The sequence below is a fragment of the Mandrillus leucophaeus genome, unplaced genomic scaffold (assembly GCF_000951045.1).
Source record: "Mandrillus leucophaeus isolate KB7577 unplaced genomic scaffold, Mleu.le_1.0 Scaffold57, whole genome shotgun sequence".
NCBI lineage: Eukaryota > Metazoa > Chordata > Mammalia > Primates > Cercopithecidae > Mandrillus > Mandrillus leucophaeus.
The window spans coordinates 4619012-4644508 of NW_012106141.1; the positions used below are offsets into that span (position 1 = coordinate 4619012).

The 25497-nt window shown below is 38.8% G+C and overlaps 1 protein-coding gene across 2 annotated transcripts in view; it reads left to right on the top strand.

Moving 5' to 3' along the window:
• Nucleotides 1-25497, top strand: part of LOC105552655 (chromosome unknown open reading frame, human C3orf67) — a 323025-nt gene that overhangs the window by 290088 nt on the left and 7440 nt on the right. For both annotated transcript variants that reach the window (XM_011998358.1, XM_011998359.1), the window contains one exon: nucleotides 20819-20913. In XM_011998358.1, coding sequence (XP_011853748.1) covers nucleotides 20819-20913 — 95 coding nt within the window. The remainder of the gene's footprint in view (nucleotides 1-20818; nucleotides 20914-25497) is intronic.

The following is a 25497-nucleotide window of genomic DNA, read 5'->3' on the forward strand; positions in this document are numbered from 1 at the left end:
TTTTTGTATTTTTTTTTAGTAGAGACGGGGTTTCACCGTGTTAGCCAGGATGGTCTCGATCTCCTGACCTCGTGATCCGCCCATCTCGGCCTCCCAAAGTACTGGGATTACAGGCTTGAGCCACCGCACCTGGCCTCTTTTTAGTGTTTTTAACTTAAAATCTGTTCTGTGTGATATAACCATAGCTAATCCTGCTTACTTTTGGCTTCCGTTTGTGTGGAATATCCTTTTTCATCCCTTTATTTTCAGTCTATATGTTTCTTTACAGATGAGATTCTTGTGGGAAGCATATACTTGAATCTTGTTTTTTATTCATTCAACCAGTCTATATCTTTTAAATGGAAAGATTAATTCATTCACATTCAAGGTTATTACTGACACATGTGGGCTTATTTCTCTTATTTCATTATTTGATTTCCCATTGTTTTACATATCCTTTGTTCCTTTATTTTGCTGTTACTATTTACCATTGTGGCTTGGTGATATTCTGTAATCATAACATTTTATCTTATTTGTTTACCCTACCAGTGCTTTTTATATTTTTGTGTGTTTTCATGACAATAGTAATTGTTCTTTCACTTCCAGGTGTGAGACTTCCTTAAGCATTGCTTGTAGGGCTGGTGTAGTGGTGACAAATTCCCTCAGCTTTTGCTTGTCTGGGAAAGATTTTACTTCTCTCATTTATGGAGGATATTTTGCTGGATATAGTATCCTTGGCTGACAGTTTTTTTAAATCTTTCAACTCTTTGAATATATCATCCCATTCTCTCCTGGTCTGTAAAGTTTCTGCTGAGAAATCCACTGTTAGTCTGATAAGGGTTCCCTTATAAATGACTAGATGCATTTATCTTGCTGGTTTTATAATTCTCTCTTTGTTTTTTATTTTTGACATTTTTGACTATAATGTGCCGGGCGAGAACTTTTTGAATTGTATCTGTTTGGGGATCTCTGAACTTGTATCTGGATATCTGAATCTCTTGCTAGAATTTGGAATTTTTCCATTATCATTTTGCTAAATAGATTTTTCTAACCCTTTCGTTTTCTCTTCACCTTCTGGGACACCCAAAATTCAAATATTTGGTCACTTTATGGTGTCCTATAAGTCGTGAATGTTTTCCTCCTTTTTTATTCTTTTTTATTTTTGTCAGACTTGGTTATTTCAAAATAGCTATCTTTCAGTTCTGAGATTCTTCTGCTTGATCTAGTGTGTTGCTGAAGCTTTCAAATGTATTTTCTATTTCATTCAGTGGATTTTTTAGTTCCAGAATTTTTGCTCTGATAATATTTGCTTTATATATCTGTGTGCTCTGATATTGGGTGCGCAGATGTTTAGATGGTTATATCCTCTAGCTGAATTGATCCTTTTACCATTACAGTGACCTTGTTTGTCTTCTTTTAGTATTTTGCTTAAAGTCTATTCTATTTGATATAAGCATAGTTACTCCTGCTCACCTTTTGTTTCCATTTGCATGGAATATCCTTTTCCTTCCCTTTATTTTTAGTTTATATGTGTTTGGTTGTTTTTTATGATATCTGTCTCTTTGGTAAATTTCTCACTTATATCCTGAATTGTTTTTCTGACATTTTTGTATTGCTTTTCAGAATTCTCTTGTATCTCATTAAGCATCTTTATATCAGTATTTTGAATTCTGTTTCCAGGACTTTATGAATTTCTTTTTGATTGTGATCTGTTGCTGAATTATTATTGTGTTCCTATGGAGTTGTCATATTTCTTTACTTTTTTATGTTTCCTGGATCCTAACATTGATTATCTGCCCATCTGGTGTAACTGTCACTTTTTCCAATTATTTGAACGTGTTTTTATTGGGGAGAAATTTTTCCTGAAGATGTATCTTTGGTGTTGGTTGGGTAGGACACTTGGTTTTGATTCTGGGTGCATGCTGTAGTGTAGTCCCTGTATGATATCTTTGGCTATAAACAGTGTCAGTGGTGTCTATTATTTACTCAGTGGCTTAAGGTATGTTTGTTAGTGAAGCCTTAGTGAAGTTTTGCTAGGAACTGGGATGCCAGGTGAGCCAGTCACCAGACCTCAATGGTGGCAGCAGTAGGCTGACCATGCCTGTACTTGGGCCCCAGAGCAGCATACACTGGATCCTGTGTTAGTAGTTCCAGGCAGGCCAATTCTTGGGCCTCTAAGTGGCTTACTTGGGTGCCAGAAATAGAAGCAGGGGATCAGGTGGGTGTGCAGGTTCTCAAGTTCCTGGGCAGTGACTGTGGCATAGGTGATGGTAGTAGCAGTGGTAGAACAACTCTCTGGGACCCAAGTGGTCCACACTGGTGTTGGCAGTAGCTTCAAGGGGTTGAGCCAGAGTCATTCCCCATATCTGCAGGTGGCATGCAGGTAGGTGCCAGCTGTTATGGTAGCCGCAGGTAGAGAAGGCCCCACCTCACACCCCAAGAGGAGTACCCACATTCCTCTAGTGATGGACTGGGCTGGATAATTCCCGGCCCTCCTAGACAGTGTGCTCAGGTACCTGGGAGTGTAAAGCCAGGCTGGGAAGATCTGTCCTCAGGCCCTCCACAGTGATGCATGCAGGCGCTTGACTGTGGTGGACAAGGACTAGGTGATCCTCAGGCCACTGGCAAAATGCGCAGGTCGGGGTGGCTGTAGCTGCATTTTGGTCCTACTACTCAGCAGGCTGGGGTTGCTTTCTCTGGAAGCAGCCATTAGGATGGCAGCTGGGAAACCTGTAGCAGCAGCAGTCTAGGTCATGAGCAGTGGAATTTGTCCTTGGGGCACATGAAAATTCACAACCACACCTCTGCTAGAGGCAGAATATGGGATTACTACCTGTGGCACCTCAGCCCCAGTGGCAGAGTAGGACACAGTTCAGTGAGGGTAACGCTCTCGAAATGGCACCATGCTGCAGCTCCTTAGGACTTAGTGTGGCTAGGATTATAGGAGTCTGTGGCAGGATTATGGACCAGTGGGGGCCTCCCACTTACTTTTTCCCCACATTAGGAAGCCACTCCAGACTCCCAGAACAAGATAATATTTAAGTATGTCCTATAGAAATGTAGAGATTCTAAAGGACCTCTTGAGAAATATTGTAAATTCATACAGTTTTTCTTAGCCTTTGTTTTTCTGTTGGGAAAATATATTCAATAGATATCATTCACTTGTGCACACTTTGACATGAGTGAGGAGCCTGTTAGTTACAAATCACACGTTTATAGGCTCCTGTGGAACCCAAATATCTGAAACAGGTCTCAGTCAATTTAGGAAGTTTATTTTGCCAAAGTTAATGATGCACGCCTGTGACACAGCCTCAGGAGGTCCTGACAACGTGTGCCCAAGGTGTTCGGGGCATAGCTTGGTTGTGTACATTTTAGAGAGACTTGAGACATCAGTCAATACATGTAAGATGTACATTGGCTGCGTCCAAAAAGGAAAGACAACTCAAAGCAGGGAGGGGGCTTCCAGGTCATAAGTAGGTAAGAGACAAATGGTTGCATTCTTTTGAGTCTCTGATGAACCTTTCCAAAGGAAGCAATTAGATATGCATTCATCTCAGTGAACAGAGGAATGACTTTGAGTTCTGTCTGTTCTTTATCCACAAGGAAATTCTTTGTGAGGGAGGTATGTAACTAGTGTTTTTTGTTGTTGTTGTTTTTTGTTTGTTTGTTTTTAATCTTAGTAGCTCTCTTTCTTAGGAATAGAATGGGAGCCAGATTTGCCCTAAGCAGTTCCGAGGTTGGCTCTTCCCTTTGGCTTAGTGATTTGGGGGTCCCAAGATTTGTTTTCCTTTCACACTCCCACAGTAGATGAGTCCAGAGGTTGATCTGCAGGCAAGATTGAATCCCAGACCTCAAATGGTGAAAGGACTGTCTCTTCATCTCTTTACTGTTCTTTCTGTTGCCTTTTTTCTAACCAGGCCTCTACACAGTTCCTGTTTGCATTGTAACAGAGGAAAAATAATTTTTTCCCTCAGTCCTCATAAGTTCTTAGTTGGAATGAACTCTTGTAACATAAAACAGATTCCCAGGAGAAAAACAGTTAATTAGCATGTATATTTTCAAATATGTATGTAATACATACTAGATACTGGGAAAATGAGTAGGTCTCAAAGAAGTGGCTTTGAATTCTAGCTTATATATTATCTTCAACAAGAACAGTAAATTTTTAAAGAAGTGACAAGATAAAGGAAAAGGGTTTAAGTCTCTAAGGGCAGCAATTTGTAGGAAGGCAAATAAATGGCAGATAAAGGCCAGTGAGTCAAGCTTGTTCATGTCGATTCCTCTGGTGCCATCTTCAGGCCTATAAGGGTCTCACGTTGTCTTCTGTGGTTAACCTTTGTCCTCCCTGGTAGAAGAGGGACCAATATACCTTTTATCTTTATTAATCTATCTCCTACTTTTAGGCAAATAGAGGACAGAGAGTTTTCTTGCATCTGTGTCTTCATAACTGTCTTTAGCTCAACAATCTCTGTGCTAAAAAGGCATATTTGGGAGTGGCATATTCTGGCCTCCCACAGCATTATGCTCACTACTTATAAAACCAGCAAAATTCCAAGAGTGGACTGTTGCCCAGCTTGGGTCTCATGCTCACCCCCATATTGGGAGTTAAGGGAGGCTTAGCCCCTCAAACCACATGAAATGAGTTGCTCATAGGAAAAAAGTGCTAAGTTCTCAGAAAAGGGAGAGGAAGGCCGGGAGCAGTGGCTCACGTCTGTAATCCCAGTACTTTGGGAGGCCGAGGCAGGCGGATCACCTGAGGTCAGGAGTTCAAGACCAGCCTGACCAACATGGAGAAACCCCATCTCTACTAAAAATGCAAAATTAGCCAGGCATGCTGGCGCATGCCTGTAATCCCAGCTACTCAGGAGACTGAGGCAGGAGAATCACTTGAACCCAGGAGGCGGAGGTTGCGGTGAGGCGAGATCGCGCCATTGCACTCCAGCCTGGGCAACAAGAGCAAAACTCCATCTCAGGAAAAAAAGAAAAGGGAGAGGAAAAGTATGTTAGACTGACCAAAATTATAGTTGCCATAATATATAACTAGCAAGTAGGCTTTAACAGTTCATAAGTATTTATTGAGTGACTACTATATACCATGTATACCCTTCTCTTTCTACTTCCCTTCCACTTCCCTTTAAGAAAACATATGTAAATATGAATAGTATTAAGATCAACTTGAATTCTTTCCCATTTATTTTTAGGTGAGTTATATACATATTTTCATAATGAAACTATTCGTGGTAGTTAGTTAGCAAATAAATACTTGCTAACTAGTGTGTTGCAGTCACACTAGTGTGAAAGGAAAATATCTTGAGCCCCCAAAATCACTAAGGAAAATTCAAGCTGGAAACTTCTTAGGGCAAACCTGCCTCATTCTATTCAGAGTCATCCCTCTGCTCACTGAAACACATGCATATTCTGATTGTCTACTTTGGAAAAGCTTATCAGAAACTCAAAAGAATGCAACCATTTGTCTCTCACCTACCTGTGACCTGAAAGCACCCCTCCTTGCTTCAAGTTGTCCTCGCCTTTCTGGACAGAACCAACATACATCTTACTCGTATTGATTGGTGTCTCATGTCGCCCTAAAATGTATAAAACCAAGCTGTGCCCCGACCACCTTGGGAACACATCGTCAGGACTTCCTGAGGCTGTGTCATGGGCATACATCCTCAACCTTGGCAACATAAACCTTCTAAGTTAACTGAGACCTGTCTCAGATTGTCTGGGTTTACACTAGTTAGCAAGTATTTATTTGTGCTTTTACCAAATTTTAAGAACAAAAAAGAATGGATCTTTACCCTCAAAAGATTGAGAATTGCTGTTTTAACAGATAAAACTCCAGACAGTGTTTGGCTACACAAAATATAGCCATCACTTTATAGCTAAAACTGTGATTTTTAAGAGTGAGAAACACACCATTAATAAACTAGTCTTGTGTTAGATATTTTGACATTTAAATTGACTTTATGCAAATAAAATAAGCAGATTGAATTTTCTGATTTGCTCATCAGACACTATATAGATGCACTTCACATTCACATCTTAAAAATCTGATAAGGACATTTCATCTCTTTGTGTCTGGCATGTCTTTTCCTGATGAATTCCATAACCAACTAGGATGACACTAAACTGAGAAATCTCACATCACTTTCTTGTGCTTCTATTTTATTGTGTGATCTTTCCAGGTAGTTGATTTTTTGTGTGTGCCTTTATGCAAGCATTTTGAAGTTACTACCCATTTCTACTACTTAAATAAAATGTATTTTTCCTGCATGGGAATATCAAGGGGAAGAATTAAAATGTTCACACCCACGGTCCTCATCATAAGAAATAAAGTATAAAACAATGTTCACTTTATCCTGACCTGATTTTGAATATTTAGGGAAAATACTCAATTTGTAGCTCGAGCTAATGGCACTACAATGTCACACTTTGCTATTTAACATTCAGCTTTGTTAATCAAGAAAACCATAGATTGGCTCTTTGCATGTTGATTAAATTGATTACAGCTGTAGGCCTTGATAACTTTTTTTTCAAGTGTCTGTAATTAATCAGACAATGCTTGATTAGTTTTTTCTGTTTTGAGCAGATAAACTGACTTCCTTGAGAATTTTCACCCCTGAAATGATTCCCCTCCAATGAAAGGTAAAAGATAAGTGAGTCACTATACAGTTTTCCATGAGGTTTAGACCTTTCTTTCTCCAGCAACTAAAAAAAGAAAAAAATTATTTGAAAGGAAAATTAAAACATAATATTAAACTTTTCCCAAACTCATGTAAATATATTTCCTAAAATGGAAAAAGTCTATGAGTTTCCTCTGAGATTTTAGCTAGGCTGCCTCTCTATTCTAGAGCATCTTCCAACTTTGCCATTGTAACCATTCTCTGTCAAGTTATATCACTGAATAGACAGACCTGACATTGCAAATAGCAGCACAGGAACCATTTTTTTTAAATAAATCAGGCTCTTGAATGATGTGTTTTTAAAAATTAAATTAAATTAAAAAGTTAGCACCTACTTGTTTTAGTCATATTATAGCATTAGATAAAGCAACTGTTGTTTATACAAATGAAAACTTGACAATTTCCAGGACCATGAACAATATTTGCAAAGACCTAAAATGTTTAGCTTTCATTATTGGAGTTTACTTTTTTAAAAAAGTATTTATTTTTGAGATCAGGTCTCATTCTGTCACCCAAGCTGGAGTGTAGTGGCACAATTGTAGCTCACTGTAGCCTCGACCCTGCAGGCTCAAGCAGTTCTCCCACTTTAGCCTCCCAAGTAGCCCAAGTAGGGACTACTTTTTTTTCTTTTTTCTTTTCTTTTCCTTGTTTTTTTTTTTTTTTTTTTTTCTTTTCTTCTTTTTTTTTTTTTTTTTTTTTCCTTCTCTGTTAAAGTTGAGTTCTCACTATTCTACCCATGGTCTCGAACTCCAGGGCATAAGTGATCCTCCAGCCTCAGCCTCCCAAAGTGCTGGGATTACAGGCATGAGCCACTGCACGTGGCCAAATTCATGTTTTTAATGGTGAAAGCTGCTAGGATCAATTTAGACCATGCAAGTGAGTATGAGGAAGAAAACCCATTTCACTCTCTCCTTCTTAGTTGGTCAAGGGGCCAATCTAACACCTATGTTTCATAAGCACTTGTCACCTAAAATACTTTATAAAGATATTTTGAAGCTATATTTCAGAAGGGTTTTCTTGTAGATCTCATCCAATTAGAAGCTCCTAAAGTGAGAGACTGCTTAAAAAAAAAAAAAGGAGTAAAAAAAATTCAACCAGGGTAGAAAAGCAGAAGGTAAAAAATAAGTCTTACTCCTCCCACGCCCAACCCTGCGTTTCTACTGTCAGATGTGATTATGGTTAACAATTTCTTGGGCATTCTTCAGAAATTTTCTACGCATATATTAGAAAATGTATTTTTATACATGTATTTTTTCTGTATAAAAAGGTTAAGACTGTATTTTTCTACAACTTTTTTAAATTTTTTGAATTTGTACAGATAGATTGACCACATTCGACTTTGGCTGCTAGATATTATTTCATTGTTTGGATGTACCATAGTTTATTCAGTCAGTTCCCTGGTAATGGACATTTATTTAGGTGGTTTCCAGCTCTTTGTTACTGTAGACAGTGCCGTAATAAACATCTTCATTTGCACATATTTATGAAGTTAGGCAAGTATGTGTTTACAGTTAATTTCTAGCAGTGGAATTACTTGGTCAAAAGATAATTTTGATAGATATTACCAAACTGTTCACCAATTTACACTTCTGGCAGTTTATGCTGTTTGTGTCCCATCTCCTTAATTTTACCCTATTTTATCAAATGTTAGAATTTTTACTAAGCTACTATGTATCAATAGTATATCATTATTTTAATTTGTATTGCTGTAATGATATACAAGCTCAAACATTTTTGTGTTTTTTGGGGGACATTTATATTTCTTTTCTTTTGACCTATACATTCATATATGTGTCTACTTTTCTGGGACCATGCCTTGTATTTGTTCAGTATCCTTACATATCCAACACAGTGTTGGGCACAAAGACACTGAATAACTATTTATGAGACACATAAAAAGAATCTAAAATACTCCTTATTAGAGTGTAAGACCCTTGAGGCAAACTGCCATCACTTAAGATCCCCACTCTCACAGAATGACAAAAACAAGATGTCTTCTCTAGAAATTTCTGTACATTGTGAAGGGGAGGAAAGACTTTCTCTGCCTTCTTAGGTTCTGTGGCTGGGGCCCATGAGTGAAACTAACAAAAGAAAAATTAACAGGAGAAAAGCATGCAAATTTTACTTGATGTTAATATTTTAATTTTTCATGTGCGTGGAAGTCTTCATAGAAAAGAAATTAAGACTCAAAGAAGGGCTAGACCCAGAAGACTATATACCATTATAACAATGAGAGATAAATTGTGGAGATGTGACAAGACAACAGGAAAAGGGGTTTGGGCTAGGGGCGGTAAATTGTGGGGATGTGATTAAGAAATGTATGGGGAAAACTAATGGAAGACAGGGGTTGTTTTAGTAAGATTTGTTCGTAGAGATTCATCTCAGTGTTACCTCCCCATCTCTGGAGATAAGAATGTTCTCCTCTCCTGGTACAGGAAGAATGTCCTTCTCAGAGGAAATTTATGCCCTGTTTTTAGGGAGAAAGTAGAAGATCAGAGAGCTCTTCTTGCATCTACTGTTTCCCAATGGTCTTTAGCTCAAAATCAATATGCTAATATGGCATATTTGGGGGTAGCATGTTCTGATCCCCTTATAACGCTATTTTGACACACTGGGAAATGGATATTGTTAATGGGAAGGTTCTATGTTTCTTTTTGTTTGTCTGTTTGTTTTTGTTTTTTTGTTTCTTTTTGTTTTTTTTAATTATACTTTTAAGTTCTGGGTTACATGTGCAGAACGTGCAGGTTTGTTACATAGGTATACACATGCCATGGTGGTTTGCTGGACCCTTCAACCCGTCACCTACATTAGGTATTTCTCCTAATGTTATCCCTCCCTTAGCCCCCCACTCCCCGATAGGCCCCAGTGTGTGATGTTCCCCTCCCTGTGTCCATGTTTTCTCATTGTTCAACTCCCACTTATGAGTGAGAACATGCAGTGTTTGGTTTTGTGATCTTGTGATAGTTTGCTGAGAATGATGGTTACCAGCTTCATCCATGTCCCTGCAAAGGACATGAACTCGTGCTTTTTTATGGCTGCATAGTATTCCGTGGTGTATATGTGCCACATTTTCTTAATCCAATCTATCATTGATGAACATTTGGGTTGGTTCCAAATCTTTGCTGTTGTTAATAGTGCCACAATAAACATATGTGTGCATGTGTCTTTATCATAGAATGATTTCAAACACCTATGTACTAAATTCCCAAAATAACACTATTCTATTTTGCCTAAAGTATACAACAAGAAGCTCCTAACTGACCTTCCTGGTCCCTCTCTTATTCTTCATTAATTCAGTCTCCCACTACTGCCACTGTGAGCTTTCTCAAATGCAAATCCAAGATTCTTCTATCTTAAAATCCTTCAGTAGGTCCCCAGCGCCTTCATAATAAGGTAAGAATTCCTTAGTTTGCCATCTAAGCATCCTGCTTCTTCAACAACTGACTACAGTTGCTAGGAGTACCCCAAGGTCTCTCTCACACCTTTCTACTGTAGTTCATGCTGTTCCTTATAGAATATTCTTCCATCTCTTCACTATCTGGCTGCCTCATTCTCATCCTTCACGAATAACACTTTCATGACTTTTGCTAGAAAGCCTTCCCTGAACTATTCTCCTGACTATAAGAGGTTCCTTGGGCTTACCTCTATCGAACACTTACTTCACTCTCTTATAAATGTTGGTCTAGTGACCTGTTCCCAGTAGACCAAATTCCTCAAAGGCAGGAACTATGTCTTACTCCTCAGTACCCAGCATGAAGTCTGCAACAGCACAGGGGCTCGATAAACATCTACTAAGTGTAAAATTATAAAGCAACTATGATGATAACAGTCTATAGAAGGGAAGGAAAGGGTCAGCTTTCTTTCATATTATCTCAAGTAGATGGGATGTTACTGTTCACATACTGCTGAATTCAATGCCTGATATCTGGATTTGTGCCTCCAGAGTTGAATTATCTACCATATGTAATAGTTCAATGTCTAGAAAATAGTCCCAAGATGCTTTGTCATTAATATTTTCTCAACCTGAGGGAAAATACTGGCATACAGGAAAGATAGAAAGACATTCTGCAGAGAACATATAAAGTATATTTAATAGAGCATAGAGAAGATGGTGCTTGTGATTTCTTAGAGCACTGAGCACTTGTGGGAAGCTGGATCCTCTCTGTTTTGTGGATTTATCTAATAAAGACATAGGCAGGAGTGGTGATTTTGTAGAAACCAGAAGAAAGAGTATGATTTCCCATTTGTATGAGTGTTTATTGCATATGTCCATATAAACCTGGATTGATGTGAGATGAAAACACAGTAGTATTTGTTTATGCATTGTGTTTCCCACCTTTTGCTGTGAAAGAGATGTGATCCTATTCCAGATGTCATGATAACGTATACATCCTCTGGGAGCACTTTTAGGAGGGGAGAAGAAATGTCTGGCAAGCATAATTCTTATGTCATTCTCAACTAGCTGCCTTTTCAGCCCCTGTTATTCCTCCCACCACTCTCAGAGCATGCTCTCCTGACCTTCTCCTTACAAGTTCTTCCTCAGAGAACTCATCCATTTTCCCATCTTTTTGCTCTCATCTACATGTCTTTTTCTTTTTGCTCTCATCTATATGTCTTTCTCTTTTAGCCCTGGCCTTCCTATGAGCATTCATTCAGCAAACATTTATTGAGAATTCAATATATGAAGAAGTCAGACATGACCTGCCAGACATGACTCAGTCACACAAATGGGCAGATCGTTACACACTGAGATGACTGATGTGTAGTAACCATGGTATCTTTCCAGACATCTTCTCTCAGCCCTGCTATATCCACCCTTCATGCTGCTCTCTGTCCAGAGAGGCTGATAGACATAAACTACATCAATGGACTTCCTTGTCCTCTGGCTTCTCAGCCAATGAAGACACTCAGCCAGTGAAGATCAGAGAAGGAAGGAGAAGGAAGTCAGGGGTGCTCTTCCCCATCTCCCTCCCTGTAGGGCTAATTCAGGCTTACTGCAAAATTCGGCCCAGGGTCACAGCTCCCATCAAGAAGGCCCTCTCTCCACACCTTTTGCTTTCTGGGTCTGGCCACTGCCTCTTCCTTTTCCCTTAAGGTCTAAGGGTGGAACAGCCCTGGTATTCATACGGTCCCATTTGGATCCCCTGCCTGTTCTTACCTTTGTAATAAGCCCTCCCTCAAATTCTCCCCAGATCATCCTAATGTGAGTATGCCAAATGTTTCCTGCTGGGATATTGACTGGGAGAACTTGTGGTAGACTTAGAATTCAAGCAAGTCTTCTCTGAAGTAACATTTGAGCTGAAAGCTGAAGACTGAGGATGAAGAGAGTCAACTAGGCTGTTGTAAGAAGAGAGACTAAGGATGTGGCTTTCCTGTGAAACCTGAGAGGAGTGTGGTGGTGACTGTAAGGGAAAGATACAAAAAATGCTGGAGCAATAGAACCAGGCTATGCAAGGCTTTAAACCAATGTGGTAATTTGGGATTTTACCCTAAACACAAATTTTGAAAAGCTTACTCTGGTTTGGACTATATGGAGTCCAGATGGGCTAGAGGAAGACCACGAGAGAGGTGCTAGAAACACAGACTAGGATAATGGCAATGGGTTTGGAGACACATATTCAAGAGCTAAGTCTAAGACTTAGTAAGGTATCCCTAAATATTTCCAGCACATCACCACATGGAAAAACTTTCAAGACCTCAGATTCCCCCTTGTGCTAAACCAAGCACTTCCATCGTCCCAAACTGGTTTTCTCTTCCTAGTTTTCCAATTAATTCAGTAGTGCCAATACTGTTTCATTCCCCTACAATCCAGACTTTAAGCTTCCTCATTCTCTCTTCAGACTGGCTTCCTCCATGTGACAGGAAATGGGATCACCAGTGGCATCTGAATTTCACTTTGTTCAGCTCCCATCTTCATTGTGAGACTCTCTTTTTCAGATCCAGTTTGAGAAGTTCAGGGAAGCACAGCAATTGGCCCATATTAGGTTGGGTGTCCACCTCTGGACCAATCTACTCCAGAAAGCCATGTGTTTAGAGGTGGCTATTCCAAGGAGAAGGGGGAGAAAGGAGTCTTGAACAGTCCCTTAGCTCTCTTCTACTGTGTCTTTTAAAAAGGTTAGAATTGTTCCTTACCCATAAGGGATAAGGGTGGGAGAAATGGGTACAAGTAAAAAGAAAACAGATTTTACCTCAACATGAGGAAAAACTCTTGAACAGGCAGAACTACTTGAAGATGAAATGTGATATTTGAAAGCAGTAGGTACACAGTTTCTGATGGTAATCAAGCGTAGATTAGATAACTCACTTGGTGGGAGTGTTGTGGAAGGGTTTCAGAACATCGATGGGGGTTCTTCTTCAATGCTAAGAATCTGGTTAGAGACTTCTGAGGAAAACAAACCAAAATTAAACAACAGCATCTTAATACTTATTCAAGCCCATCTTAAGAGATATATGAAAGAGGGCGTGGTGGCCCACACCTGTAATCCCAACAGTTTGGGAGGCTGAGGTGGGAGAATCGCTTGAAGCTAGGAGTTAGAGTTCAGGCTGGGAAACATAGCAAGACCCTGTCTTTATAAAAAGTTTTAAAAATAAGAAAAAAAAAAGAGATATGCAAAAGAGTTCCCAACTTATATTTTAAGATCTCTTCTTGAAGTGGGAGATGAATTCTATGAAGAAATGCTATTGAGAACACTGTCTGTATGTTTTAGTTTTTTAAAAAAGGAACACATATTTTCTTAGTTTTTTGAAGCTAGTAAATATGTTTCTGAATCAACATTCTGCTTCCTGAAGTAGAAAATTAAATTTTTCTTTCTTGGCTATAAAAAAGCAGGTGTGTGTCCCTGACCTGTGTGTGTATATTGAGCACATGGTAAGGAAACAAGAGCATGCTTTTAGCAAGCAGAGAAAGAGCAAGATGGAAGAAGAATGCAGAGTAGGTTACAACAGCAGCATTTTTTATTGTTATGGAGACTTTTAATACCAAGTACCACTCAGTATTCTTGGCTAAGAAAGAGACTATTTGAATAGTCATACATTTGGTAAATATTGAGGGAGCAGCTACTCTGTGCCAGGAACTCTGCTAGGAGCTAGAGCCTAATCGGGAGGATGACATTCATCAAATGATCAAACAAATGAGGTTGTAATTATGAGCTGAGACAAGAGCTCTTAACGAGAAAATCACAGTTGCTCTAAGAAAAGGTGTGAAAGGAACTCAACTAGATTGAAGAGGGGATGTCAGTGAAGATTTCCCAAGAGTGTGATTCTTTAGCCAAAATACAAAGATTGGGTATGAATTCACCAGGCCAAGGGTCAGTAGAAAGAGGGGAAGAAAGCATGGTCTAGACAAGGGGCACAGCCTGGGCAAAGACCCGGTGATGGTAGGGAGCATGGCCACTCCAGGAACTGAGAGAAGCCCAGCGTGGCCAGAGCACAGGGAGTGAGAGGGAATATTGTACAAGAGGTTGGAAAAATACGTAGAGACTAGTCTATGCAAAGCCTCAAAGGCTAATGAAAGGGTTCTGGTCTTTCTGCTGAGGATGATGGCTTCCCAATGACACTGGGAAGACACTTTGAAACAAGAGACGGACATACTGTCAAGTAATTTTGGCTATAGTGTGGAGAACAGAGGAGAAATGAAGCCAGGATGAGTGAATATGAGGGGATCAGGTAGGAGCTTTTGCTACAGATAACACAAGCCAAGATAGTTGCTTAGACCTTGGTGGTAAAAGGGGAGATGGTGAGAAAGGTGGATTCAAAGCTATTTAGGAGAAAGCAGGAATTTTCATAAGAACCTCAAGCATTGTCTACTTCACAGTTCCTTTCACTAAGGCATGAGTCATTGAACTATAACCTGTAAGCCCAAATCCTGCCCACTGCCTGTTTTTTCATAAATAAGGCTTTATTAGAATCCAGCCATGCCCATTCATAAACTGATTGTTTATGCCTGCTTTTGCAGTACAACAGCAGAGTTAAATAGTTGTTAGAGAGATCTTATGGCTCATAGAACTAACACATTTTCCATCTGGCCTTTTACAGAAAAACTTTGCAAAGCATGGATTTTTCACTACTTGAAATGCCATTTCCATGATATCCCATGATGCAGAAGTTCTTTATTTGGAGCCCAGAGGTTCACATATGGGATTTAGACTATCTCTGACCTCCTGAAATTGAAAGTAAAATTTGGTATTTATGTATATATTTTTGGGAAACAATTTTCACCAATGTTTAATAGGAATCTATGAATATGAATTGTCCCCAAAAAATGAGCTATCTCCTAGTCCTCTCCCCAGTCTGTTCTCTGGCCATAAAAGATTTTTAAAATCTAAATTTCTTTCAGTGAATAAGAAATGTACACTGGTACCAAATGATAAGTATCATAAAGTATGGATAGACATTGCTGCAAATAGTTAAATTCCTAATACAGGATCCCCAGTGAAAATGACCCAGAGCTTTAAGATAGCAGGTAGCTCAGTGCTGTAATTGAAAGATATATAATAATTTAGATTTCTGACATAATGACTACCACAAATAATTATTTAAATGTATACAAAATTGTAGATAGCTCTATTGCAAGTAAATTCCTTCACAGGACCAAATGGATGGGTATAACTCATGTTTTGTGTTTTGTGTTTTTTTGTGTGTGTGTGTGTGTGTTTTTTTTTTTTTTTCTTTTGGCTAGAATATGTCCTCCATCAGACCATGACTCTTTGAGTGTAGGAACCAAGAGTAATTTATCCTGAAATCCCCACACAGCCTGGTACACAGCAGTTCAATAAATGCTTACTGTATACATAAAGGGATGATTAAGCTAACTTGCTCTCATATAATGTTTTATATATACATTGTGTGTGTGTGTGTGTAGATGTATATATGTGTGTATACACATACAAAATACTTATAGGAAGCACATTAATAAAGTAAATGTATGTAAAATTGTCTTGTAAACACAATCTTGTTTTTAGACAAAAGAACTGAAGCTATAGTCTGTCTTAACTGAGGACATTGTCTTCAGTTCTAAAGGTGTCTGATTCAGCCCTACACAGGCAATGTCCACCGTCTAGCATGCAGGTTGAATGAACACAATGTGGTATTCCTTTATGGCCAAGATTTTAGTATTAAATCAATCTGGCCGTTATAAAAATTCACAACATAGTATTTATTCTTCATCTGTTCAGTATTTTTATTTGTGTATTTAATATAAATCCATGGTCTTGACTCTTGAATAAAGGACCTCTTCTTGCAGCAGTACTCAATATGTGCAGGTGTGCCTAGGAGCCCTGTCCCTCCCGTTTCAAGAGGAGGGTAATGGTGGGAGACATACCTGAGTCCTCAAGAGGAAGGAGAAAGAAGAGGCTCCTTCCTGCTTGTGCTCAGAGAGCAGGCCTGACTGAAAGGATGTTTATCTACCAAAGGAACTGGAGGCTTTTCATTACAGGGAGATAGAGTCAGTCCATGGCATAAAACGATTATAGTCAGATCTGAGGAAACCAACCAGAGTATCAAGTCCAGGGGGCAAGTATGGAAATGGTGGAACAACAAGCAAGAGTAGATTCTGGAGCACAGGTAGCTGGGTAAGAAGCAGACCAAAGAAATGCTTCAGAACTAAAGCTAAGACTGGCATGTGGTGAAGGAGCCTCAGCTAGAACTCCCCATTCCTTGAATGTTTGCTGCTTATGTAGGGGAAAGCATGGAGGTTTAAAGGAGTTGATCAAGGATCAAGACAATAGGCCAGCATTAAATATCACGTATAAAAATGTAAACATGTAAGATATAGATGCTGGACTGCACATTTCTGCTTACTATCAAGTCACCAAAAAAGAATGCCTTGAAAAAATAAAATTATTAAACATATATAAAGTAAAATGAAAAACAAAACAAACAAACATAATGCCACCAGAGTGGGGAAATGGTATAACTTGGAGCATCATTTCTCAAGGTGTGTTCTGTGGTCCCAAAAGATGTAGCAGTTCTAGATACATAAATCTGGGCAATGCTGCATACTCCAGCCTCCTCTTGGGATACTTACAGTGGTTTTAAAGCTAAGAAAAATCCTGGTTGATTTTGTTTAGTCCAAAGTTTTTTATATTTTAGTTAAAATAGAAACCTTTCTTTTTACATTATACTTTGTAAATGCTTACTTAGTAAAAAGCTAAACAAATGAGTTAGTTTCTTTGATTAAAAATTTCTTAATTGTATAAAATCTTCTAAATCTGTGTTAAAACAACATTACTTGTCAAAAGAACTCTCTAGTTATTTTAAAGAGGTAAAATTAGATATACCTTATACCAGAACAAACTTACACAATATACCAGAATAAACCAAAAATGGACCAGAAATCTAAATGTGAAAAATGAAGCCATTTGAAGTAACTGGAAGAAAACATGGGTGCATTTCTACAGAACTTGGTTGTAGGGAAAGGCTTTATAACTATGACCCAAAATACAGAGGCAATTTTTTTTAAATGACTGATACGTTTGACTACATACAAATAAAACCTTTTGTATGGCACAAAGAAAAACCACCATAAACAAAGACAAATTATAAAGTGAGGAAAGGATAAAAAATCTGATAGAAGAAAGGGCAAAAGATGTGAACAAGCATATATATGGCACATGGAAAAAAAAATATGTGTGTGTGTGTGTATGTATATATGTGTATTACATAAATGCCCTTAAATATATGAAAATACAGTCAACTCCACTTATAATGAGAACAAATTCAAATCAAGCCTGCTTTAAAGTATCAGTTCCCACCTCTCAGATCAGAAAGCTTTAAAATACTTGACAACATATTCCTCTAAAGTTACTCTCGGTATATCAGCATTCTCATACATTGCTGGTGAGAATTAAGACAGGTGCAACCCTTGTGAAGGGAATTTGCCAATATCTAACAAAACCAAGTATGCATTTACCTTTTGTTCCAGGAATCCCACTTTAAGAAATTTACCTTTTTGGGATTTACCTCTAAGTATACAAAAATAGACATGCCCAAGGTTATTCATGGAAGTGTTCATTGCAATCATTGCCAAACATTGAAAACATGCTCAAACACAGGAGAGGGTGAAATAAATGATAGTACATCCATAGGGTGGTGTATTATGCTGCTGTAAAAAAAGAAAGAGAAAGCTCTCCACGAACTGGTATGGAATGATTTCCAGGATAAATTATAAGCTAAAAATATAAAAGTACAAAAGAGTACTATAATATGCTACCTTTTGCATAAGAAAGGGAATAAAAAACAGACATGTATCTGTTCAGTTTTTGCACAGAAAGGCAATACTAGAACTAATGAAATTTATTACCTCTAGAGGGGTGGGTAGGAATAGAGTAGAAGTGATGAGAGGATAGGAACAAACTGGAATCGATAGGAGGATGTGACTCTTACCCTAAATGTGCCCTTCTGTAGTTCTGACTTTTGATTGTTAATGTTGTATGTAATCAGCAACAGCAACAAAAGTAATACAAATCAACAGGAATGGGAAAAAAAGTCTAAAATGTAACATAAAAGGAAGCAGATGACTTTCATTGTATTTCGAATGACTAATATGTTCACATTGAAGATGGAGAAAAAAAGAACCAAAGTCAGTTTTGAATGTGGTGTTTTGACCAAAGAAGAAAAATAACTGTAAGCAAATCGAGAACTCTAGAGAGTAGGTGTAGGGTGAGTATTTCTTGTTTGTTTTTGCTTGGCAATTCTGAAGCTACTTTCAGTAACTTCCGTAATTCAGGAAGTAAGTAAATATCTTGAGGGCCAGTTTCCTCACTGTCAGAAAGGGGTTACAAATATGGAAAGAAGAAAAATGAGAATGAACCTGTGGTGTTGGATTAGTATTAGAGGAACCAATATGAGTGCACAGTTATAGAGGTCAGGGATCATCAGATGTTTTCGTAAAGGAGCAGATAATAAATTACTTAACTCTGCCATTGTAGCACAAAAGCAACCATAGACAAAATGTAAACAAATGAGTATGGCTGTATTCCCATACATTTTTATTTATGGACACCGAATTTTGAATCTTATATAACTTTCATCTGTCATGAAACATTACTTTTTTTAATAACCGTTTAAAAACATAATAACCATTCTTAGTTTGCAAGCTAGACACAAACAGACAGTGGGCCAGACTTGGCCCATGGGCCATCGTTTGCTGACCCCTGTTTAGATAGATATATAGGTAGGTCAGTAGATACCTAGATTAAGAGATAGAGAACAAATATGATAAAATGTTAAAGGTGGGGAAACTGGGTGAAGGATATACAGTAGTTCTTTATACTCTTCTTGCAACTTTTCTATAAATCTGAAATTTTTTTAATCACAAAAAGAAGTGCCCTGTACTTTTCATAGCTACTGCTGAAAAGGAAAAACATTGATCAAATTATTGACCTAAGAAGTAAGTGTCTTACATTTCATAACATTCACACAACTTCCACCTACACTTTCCCCACTGGGGTAGCTCCTACTGCGATGATATAGTTTCTGATTTGTAACCGGGGGTGTCATAATGTGATAACATTATTTTCTCCTGTTCATCCCTGTTCTTCATCACCCTTAGTGAGTAATGAGGTCACTGGGCTGGTAATTTGTATATGACCTTGTAATTTCCTATAATGCAGAAATTTTTTGGTCTGCTATAATTAAGTAGCCTAAATAAACAGTGCTTATCAGAAAATGCCCCATTAGCTTGGAAGTCTGTGACAAATCCTTTCTGATGCCCTTAATGTGTTATTATGAAATTCAATTACACAGCATGCTCACCTTGCTTATTTCACCAGCCATAATCTAGTGATAGCTATGGTGAGTAGTGACTGAAAGTGTTGTAAAATATTATAAGTAGGAATTAGGTAATTTTGACATTAATATGCTTTTTATGCTGGAAGAGCAAATAGTTTGTAAGGAAAATATCTGCTGTATAGACTGGTAATCATTCTACCATCCTTTGCTGATTTCGTTCCAACAAAGTCCGTTTCTACCTTCGTTTATTTATCATTATAGGTAGGTCCACACCATGAGCTTCATTGATAATGAAGATGATAGCGGTCAAAGCTGAAATTTATTGAGTGCTAATTCTGTACCCATATTCACAACAAATGTTTTTCTCCCATTTTTTTCTGTTTAATCCTAACACTCAACTCTGAAGCACTATTATTATCTCCTTTTCACAGATAAAGCTTAGCAATGCTAAGTGACTTGGCCAAGTTCTTACTATAGGAAGCACAGAGCTGGAATTGGCCTGCAGTAGCACAGAGCTGGAATTGGCCTGGATTTTTATCAGCTCTTAGCTGTTGGTTAGGACTGTCTCCCATTGTAGATTAATACCATAGGAAATACAGAAAGAAATTATTTAGTTATAAAGACATACTCCTATTGAGAAGAATAAGGTAAATGATATAGGGCACTAATAGCAGTGCAAGAAATAGAATTCACATTGGAAAATCTTTTACATCCTCCTAACTGCTCCCTACCTCTAATGAAGCTCAGTAGTAAGTTTAGAGATGAGAAGGGCTTGAAGTAGAACATACAGTGATTCAAGCCTTCTGGATGTCACCAGCTTGAATAGTACACCCCAGGTATCTACGAGAGGAAGCAAGAGACCGGGAAAGAGTGCAGTAGGAAGGAAAGTAAAGAGATGGGGAAAATGCCCTCACTTCCTGCTTCTTTTCCCTTCACTGCTTGAAAGCCCCAAGTTAAGAGAGACTGACTCCCACCACTGCTGGGTTCCATGGCAGCTCCAAGACTGACTTCAGTTTTGAGTCACCTTGTGGAGTGTGACCATCCATGACATGTGGCTTGTGACTTTGTCAGGCTTTCTTACCCAAAGCTCATAAGGAGCTTCATCTCAGCTGCATTTCCTCTGAGTTACTGAAATAATTTCTTATGTGAAAAGAATTCTGCTATAATTTAATGGCAACAATAACAAACTTTGAGAGGAATATTCATTTAGTTGAAGTATTTCTCAAACTGGCTAGTTAAGTGATTGACTTCATATTAACCAATTTACAAAACTGGATATTGATATCTGGACATCTGTCTTTCTGAAATATGAAGGAGGAAAAAGTGTTTCTTTGTGGAAGCCCCAGGGAATTGAAAATCCATGGGAAACATAAAATCTATATGTGGAACTCCAGACATGCTCATTCACTTTGTTTTCTTTTTAGGGACTGGTTAAATATGTTGAGCCCACCAATTGTTCCTCCCAGTCAACAGCCGGCTGAGCAGCGTCCAGATTCCTCTGAAAGTCTGAGTGTTCAAGGTGGGAATATGAAAAACGATATGCACAAGAAAATAAAAATAATTTACTATAAATAGAGAGAATCCATCACTTTGAGATGCCACTGTTTTTATTAAATGTTGATCACTTAGTCTTACACACCCTAAATGAGGTAACCTGAACCTCATTTTTTAGAATAATGGATTCTTTACAACTAAAAAGAAGATGAGAGAAATTACCCTTGTTCTTCTAAAGGTTAATACCAGGGCAACATATAGTTTAAGGTATAAGAATTTGGATGTCAAATTGACCTTCATCTGAATTTCAGCGCTACCAATTCCCACTGTGTGACCTTTATGAATTTTGATTACTACATCTATAAAATAATATGAATAATAGTGCTCCCCCGATTGTTCCTTGTGAAGATTCAGCGAGGTGCTATATATGAAGCACTTAGAATGCCTACCAAATACCAGCTGTTGGCATTATGATACAGCAGACACGATATTTCAATTATCACTCAGATACCTGTTTCCATGAATGCAGAGATACAACCTTTGCATTAAAGCAGAAGCTGTCACGTAGCTACGATAGGTATTAGTAAGATAAAAATCAGAAGGAACCAGGAATGAAAATTTGCCAGGTGTTCGGTTGGCGTGAGCCATAAAGATGAACCATTAGTTTCTGGTTGTGAGCAGGGAACTTGACTGTGAGGTGTGCGTGGTAGAGGAACATAAGAGAATCTCTGGTGAAAACTGAGGAGTTGAGATGGCAGAGTCATGGGGTAAATCTCAAGTGCATAATTGGAGTGACAAATAACCTCAGAGTGGGACTCTCTCAGACAGTTTTCTGGGTTGAATTTTGAAGATGGAAATGTTATATCTGAAGCTTTGAAAAAAATGGAAGTGAAACCAATATAAATTGCTCCAAAAAAAGTGCCAGTTGTTTTTTTTTTTTTTTTTTCCTAACTGCCCCAGGGAAAAAAGTAGAGCATCGCATTTTTCTTCAGGTATGGAGAATTCAGAGTGAGAGCTCATACATCTGAGTTGTACGTTTTGGCCGCCCAAGGGATGGAGATGTCTCTGTGATTTACTATCTAAAATAGATTATGTCCCTCAAATTGGGAATCTTTTTAGAGGTGTGCATTTATAATTACTTATGACAGAAAAATAGAATCTTGGCTGTCAGGAGGAGACCTTGCTGTGAGGGAACAAATAATGTGTTATGTTAGGTGTCCTAAATAAGCCACAGGAACTGAGAGCGTGGTCCTTGAGCAAAGGCACCCAAGGTATATATTAGCGAGAAGCAGCTGGAAGGATGTCTTAAAGTCGCCGTTGCCAAGCGCGGTTCTGACAGCAGGAGCTCAGTTATGTTGAAAGTAAACAGAACTTCCATTGAGGGCAAATTCAGAGAATTTTAGAAATGTGCTGGCCAGTGTTACCCAGATCAAGCATCCCTTCTGCCTGTCACCTTGGATTTTTATCAGCTGTCCCCTGGCCCTTTTCCCATATGCTTGGGTGGTTTGTAGTTGATTAATGCCTCCAAAAATGAGCATTTTCTATTTGCTCATCTTCCCATTTTCTGATATGCTTGAGTGGTTTGTAGTTAATTAACACCATCAAAAAACAGTGTTTCCTATTTGGTTAATGGCCTGTTAATTGTCTAGTTTTAGGCGGCATAAGAGAGTCCATACTTACCAGTATGCTGAGATAGTGTTTCCATCTGTTCTGCTAAAGTGTTGAAGAAAAATTATGGGCTCAAGTTTCCAGTTTATATCATCAAAAGGGGAAGGGAAGTATGATTGTGAGCAGTCTGGAACCCTTCCTGGGTTCTTGTTGCATGACACCATTCATTTAGCACTTACTTTATGCCAGACACCAAGTCATTACATTTAGCCCTCACACCACCACCAGGATGAAGCTGTGTGTGTGCATGTGTGTATGTGTGTGTGTATGTGTTACAGCTGAGGAAACTGAGGCACAAAGTTCTCAAATGACTTGCCCAACATCCCACAACTACTGAGGCACAAAGCTAGGATTTGAACCCATGCATCCTGGCCCCAGAGCCCAGCCACTATATTTTTATCCTTTGTGGGTTTTGAACTGGGTAAGTAGATTACCTACTAAAATATGTATATATAAAACCAGGAGTTGAAATATTATTTTTCCATTAAGAGTTTCTGATCTACAGGAAAAAGCAAATTAAAATATCTCAAGGGCTCAGTGGCTAAGTTCTTTAAAAAAGAGAGAGATACCTCTGGTCACCTGTTAGCCTTGAGCCTGCCCTCTTCTCCTCCCACCCATGCTTATTAGAAATGACAGGTAGCCACAGTTGACCAGATCTAAGGCAAGGCCAAGGGAGTGAACAGCTGAATGAAGGGCAGGATCATTGGATATGGAACTGCCGGGCCTGGGTATTTGCATGTTGCTTATCTTCTTAAAGGCCTTCGCAGACACTCTTACCTAAGTAGATCAGTCTGCCACTCACTGTGTTCTCTCACTTCACCTTCTGACATCATCTGCATGCCTTTTCACAGTCTGAAAATCTTGATTTGTCTACTTGTTTATTGCCTTTCCTCCTAAGTAGCCTCTGAGTTTTTAGGAAACTGTCGGTTTGCTCACTCCTGGATCCTTGGTGCCCTGTGCAAGTTCCAGCATATATTAGATTATCTACGTTCTCATTAGAAAGGAGAAGAGAAGGAATAAAGGGAGGAAAGGAGGGTGGGAAATACTCTTTAACTGGTCCTTTTTTTTATTACAAGCTTGGCAGGAAAAAGTAGAGCAATTCATTGAAATCTGACTTTCAACTTTCCCCCCATTCCAATTTTTTTGGTATATTTGATATACTTCTAAAATTTAATTGTGAGAGAATTGAACTTCGACCCATACATTTTGGCAGTTAAAAAGTTATAGATCACCTTATGCCATGGCTCTTAAACTTTATTCATAAGCAGTAACAACTTTTCTTTCAAGTGAAATCTCATATGGAATCCTCATGTATGGAAGAGACAAAAGCTCTGCTCTGGCTAAAGTGGGGGTTAGGATCTCAGAATCCTGCCCTGGGGCTCTGATGGACAGTTAAAAACACTGATGTGGTCCAACCCCTCAATTTGCCTAAAGAGGTAAATGACTTGACCAAGATCAAATGCCCAGTCAGAGCCCTAGCTGGGATTAGGGCCCACGCTTCTCCCACATCGGTGCCCTTTCTACAGAACCATTTCACTGGGATGTGAATGTGGTGCCTGAGGACTAGTTCACAGGCAAAGGTATTGCCCACTTTTGGACTTGTAGGATATAAATAATAATAGCTACTTATTTAATCTTCCTGTGTTCTGGGCCTACATGTGCACTTGAATTCTCACAACAGCCTAGTGAGGTATAGATACTATTATTATCCCATCTTCCACATGGTTACATTGGGACTTAGGGCAGTGCAGGGATGTGCTGAGCCATCATACCTCTATCGGAGATGGCGAGGCCAAGATGCAGTACTGCAGCTGGAGGTATTACTGCATTTTAACAGCGGGGAGATATACTCTGCCTAATACATAATTCTAGAAAACTTGCCCCAGGCCATACAAAAGTAAATGCATGAGTTATATCTGTCCCTACTTTATTCAGTAGAAGTTTGTGTCACAGCCAGTTTCTGCTCATCCAGAATGTCTCAAGTGCATGAATGCCACCTTCAAGTGAACAGCCCGGTTTCCAGCACAGTCGGCCGGCAGGAAGAGCACTGCATTCAGATCTCTGACATCCCACTGGATGGGAAACGGTCAGCTCTTCACAGCTCCTCCTGGGCTGTAACACACTTGCTGAATATCAATTACCCTGGACATGGTGCCCTTAACACTTACTAAAATGTGTTTTCCTGGAGCTTGTGTGAAATGTAAAAATGGGAAGTTAAGATTTCAGAACTTATTTGAGAAAACTACTAAAATGACCTTTTGAAAATGAACCATACTTTGCTCAAAGAATAGTTGTCAATTTGTTTTTGACATTTGTTCCTTTACAGTTATGACCCTTAAATTATTCATGCTTACAGGCTCCAAAATGGAATAATAACGACCTCTCTTTTCAGGCCTGTAGCCCTATCTTGCAGTTTACATAGATTTTGAGTAGGAAAGGCATTCAGAAGGAATTTGGGAGTTGCCTGAGTCTCATAAAAATAATATTCTCGTACCTTTTTTATGGCAAAGCCACACAGAATATTCCCACATGGACATTGATTAATCTCCCATGAGATATAAATAGGTAGCAGATGCTTATTTTATAGATGTAATATCCAACTTACTAGTAAAGAGTTTACAGAAATTTTATGGCTTCGCACAGTTAACCAGAAAGAAGAAATCCTCATGTATGGAAGAGATAAAAGCTCTGCTCTGGCTAAAGTGGGGGTTAGGATCTGGCTGCCTGCTCTTCTCCAACAGAGGAATTCTTTCACTGCCCTCCTATTAACTGCCACATAATTCTTTGACATTTACCTAATACTCGGCCGGGCACGGTGGCTCAAGCCTGTAATCCCAGCACTTTGGGAGGCCGAGACAGGCGGATCACGAGGTCAGGAGATCGAGACCATCCTGGCTAACACGGTGAAACCCCGTCTCTACTAAAAATACAAAAAACTAGC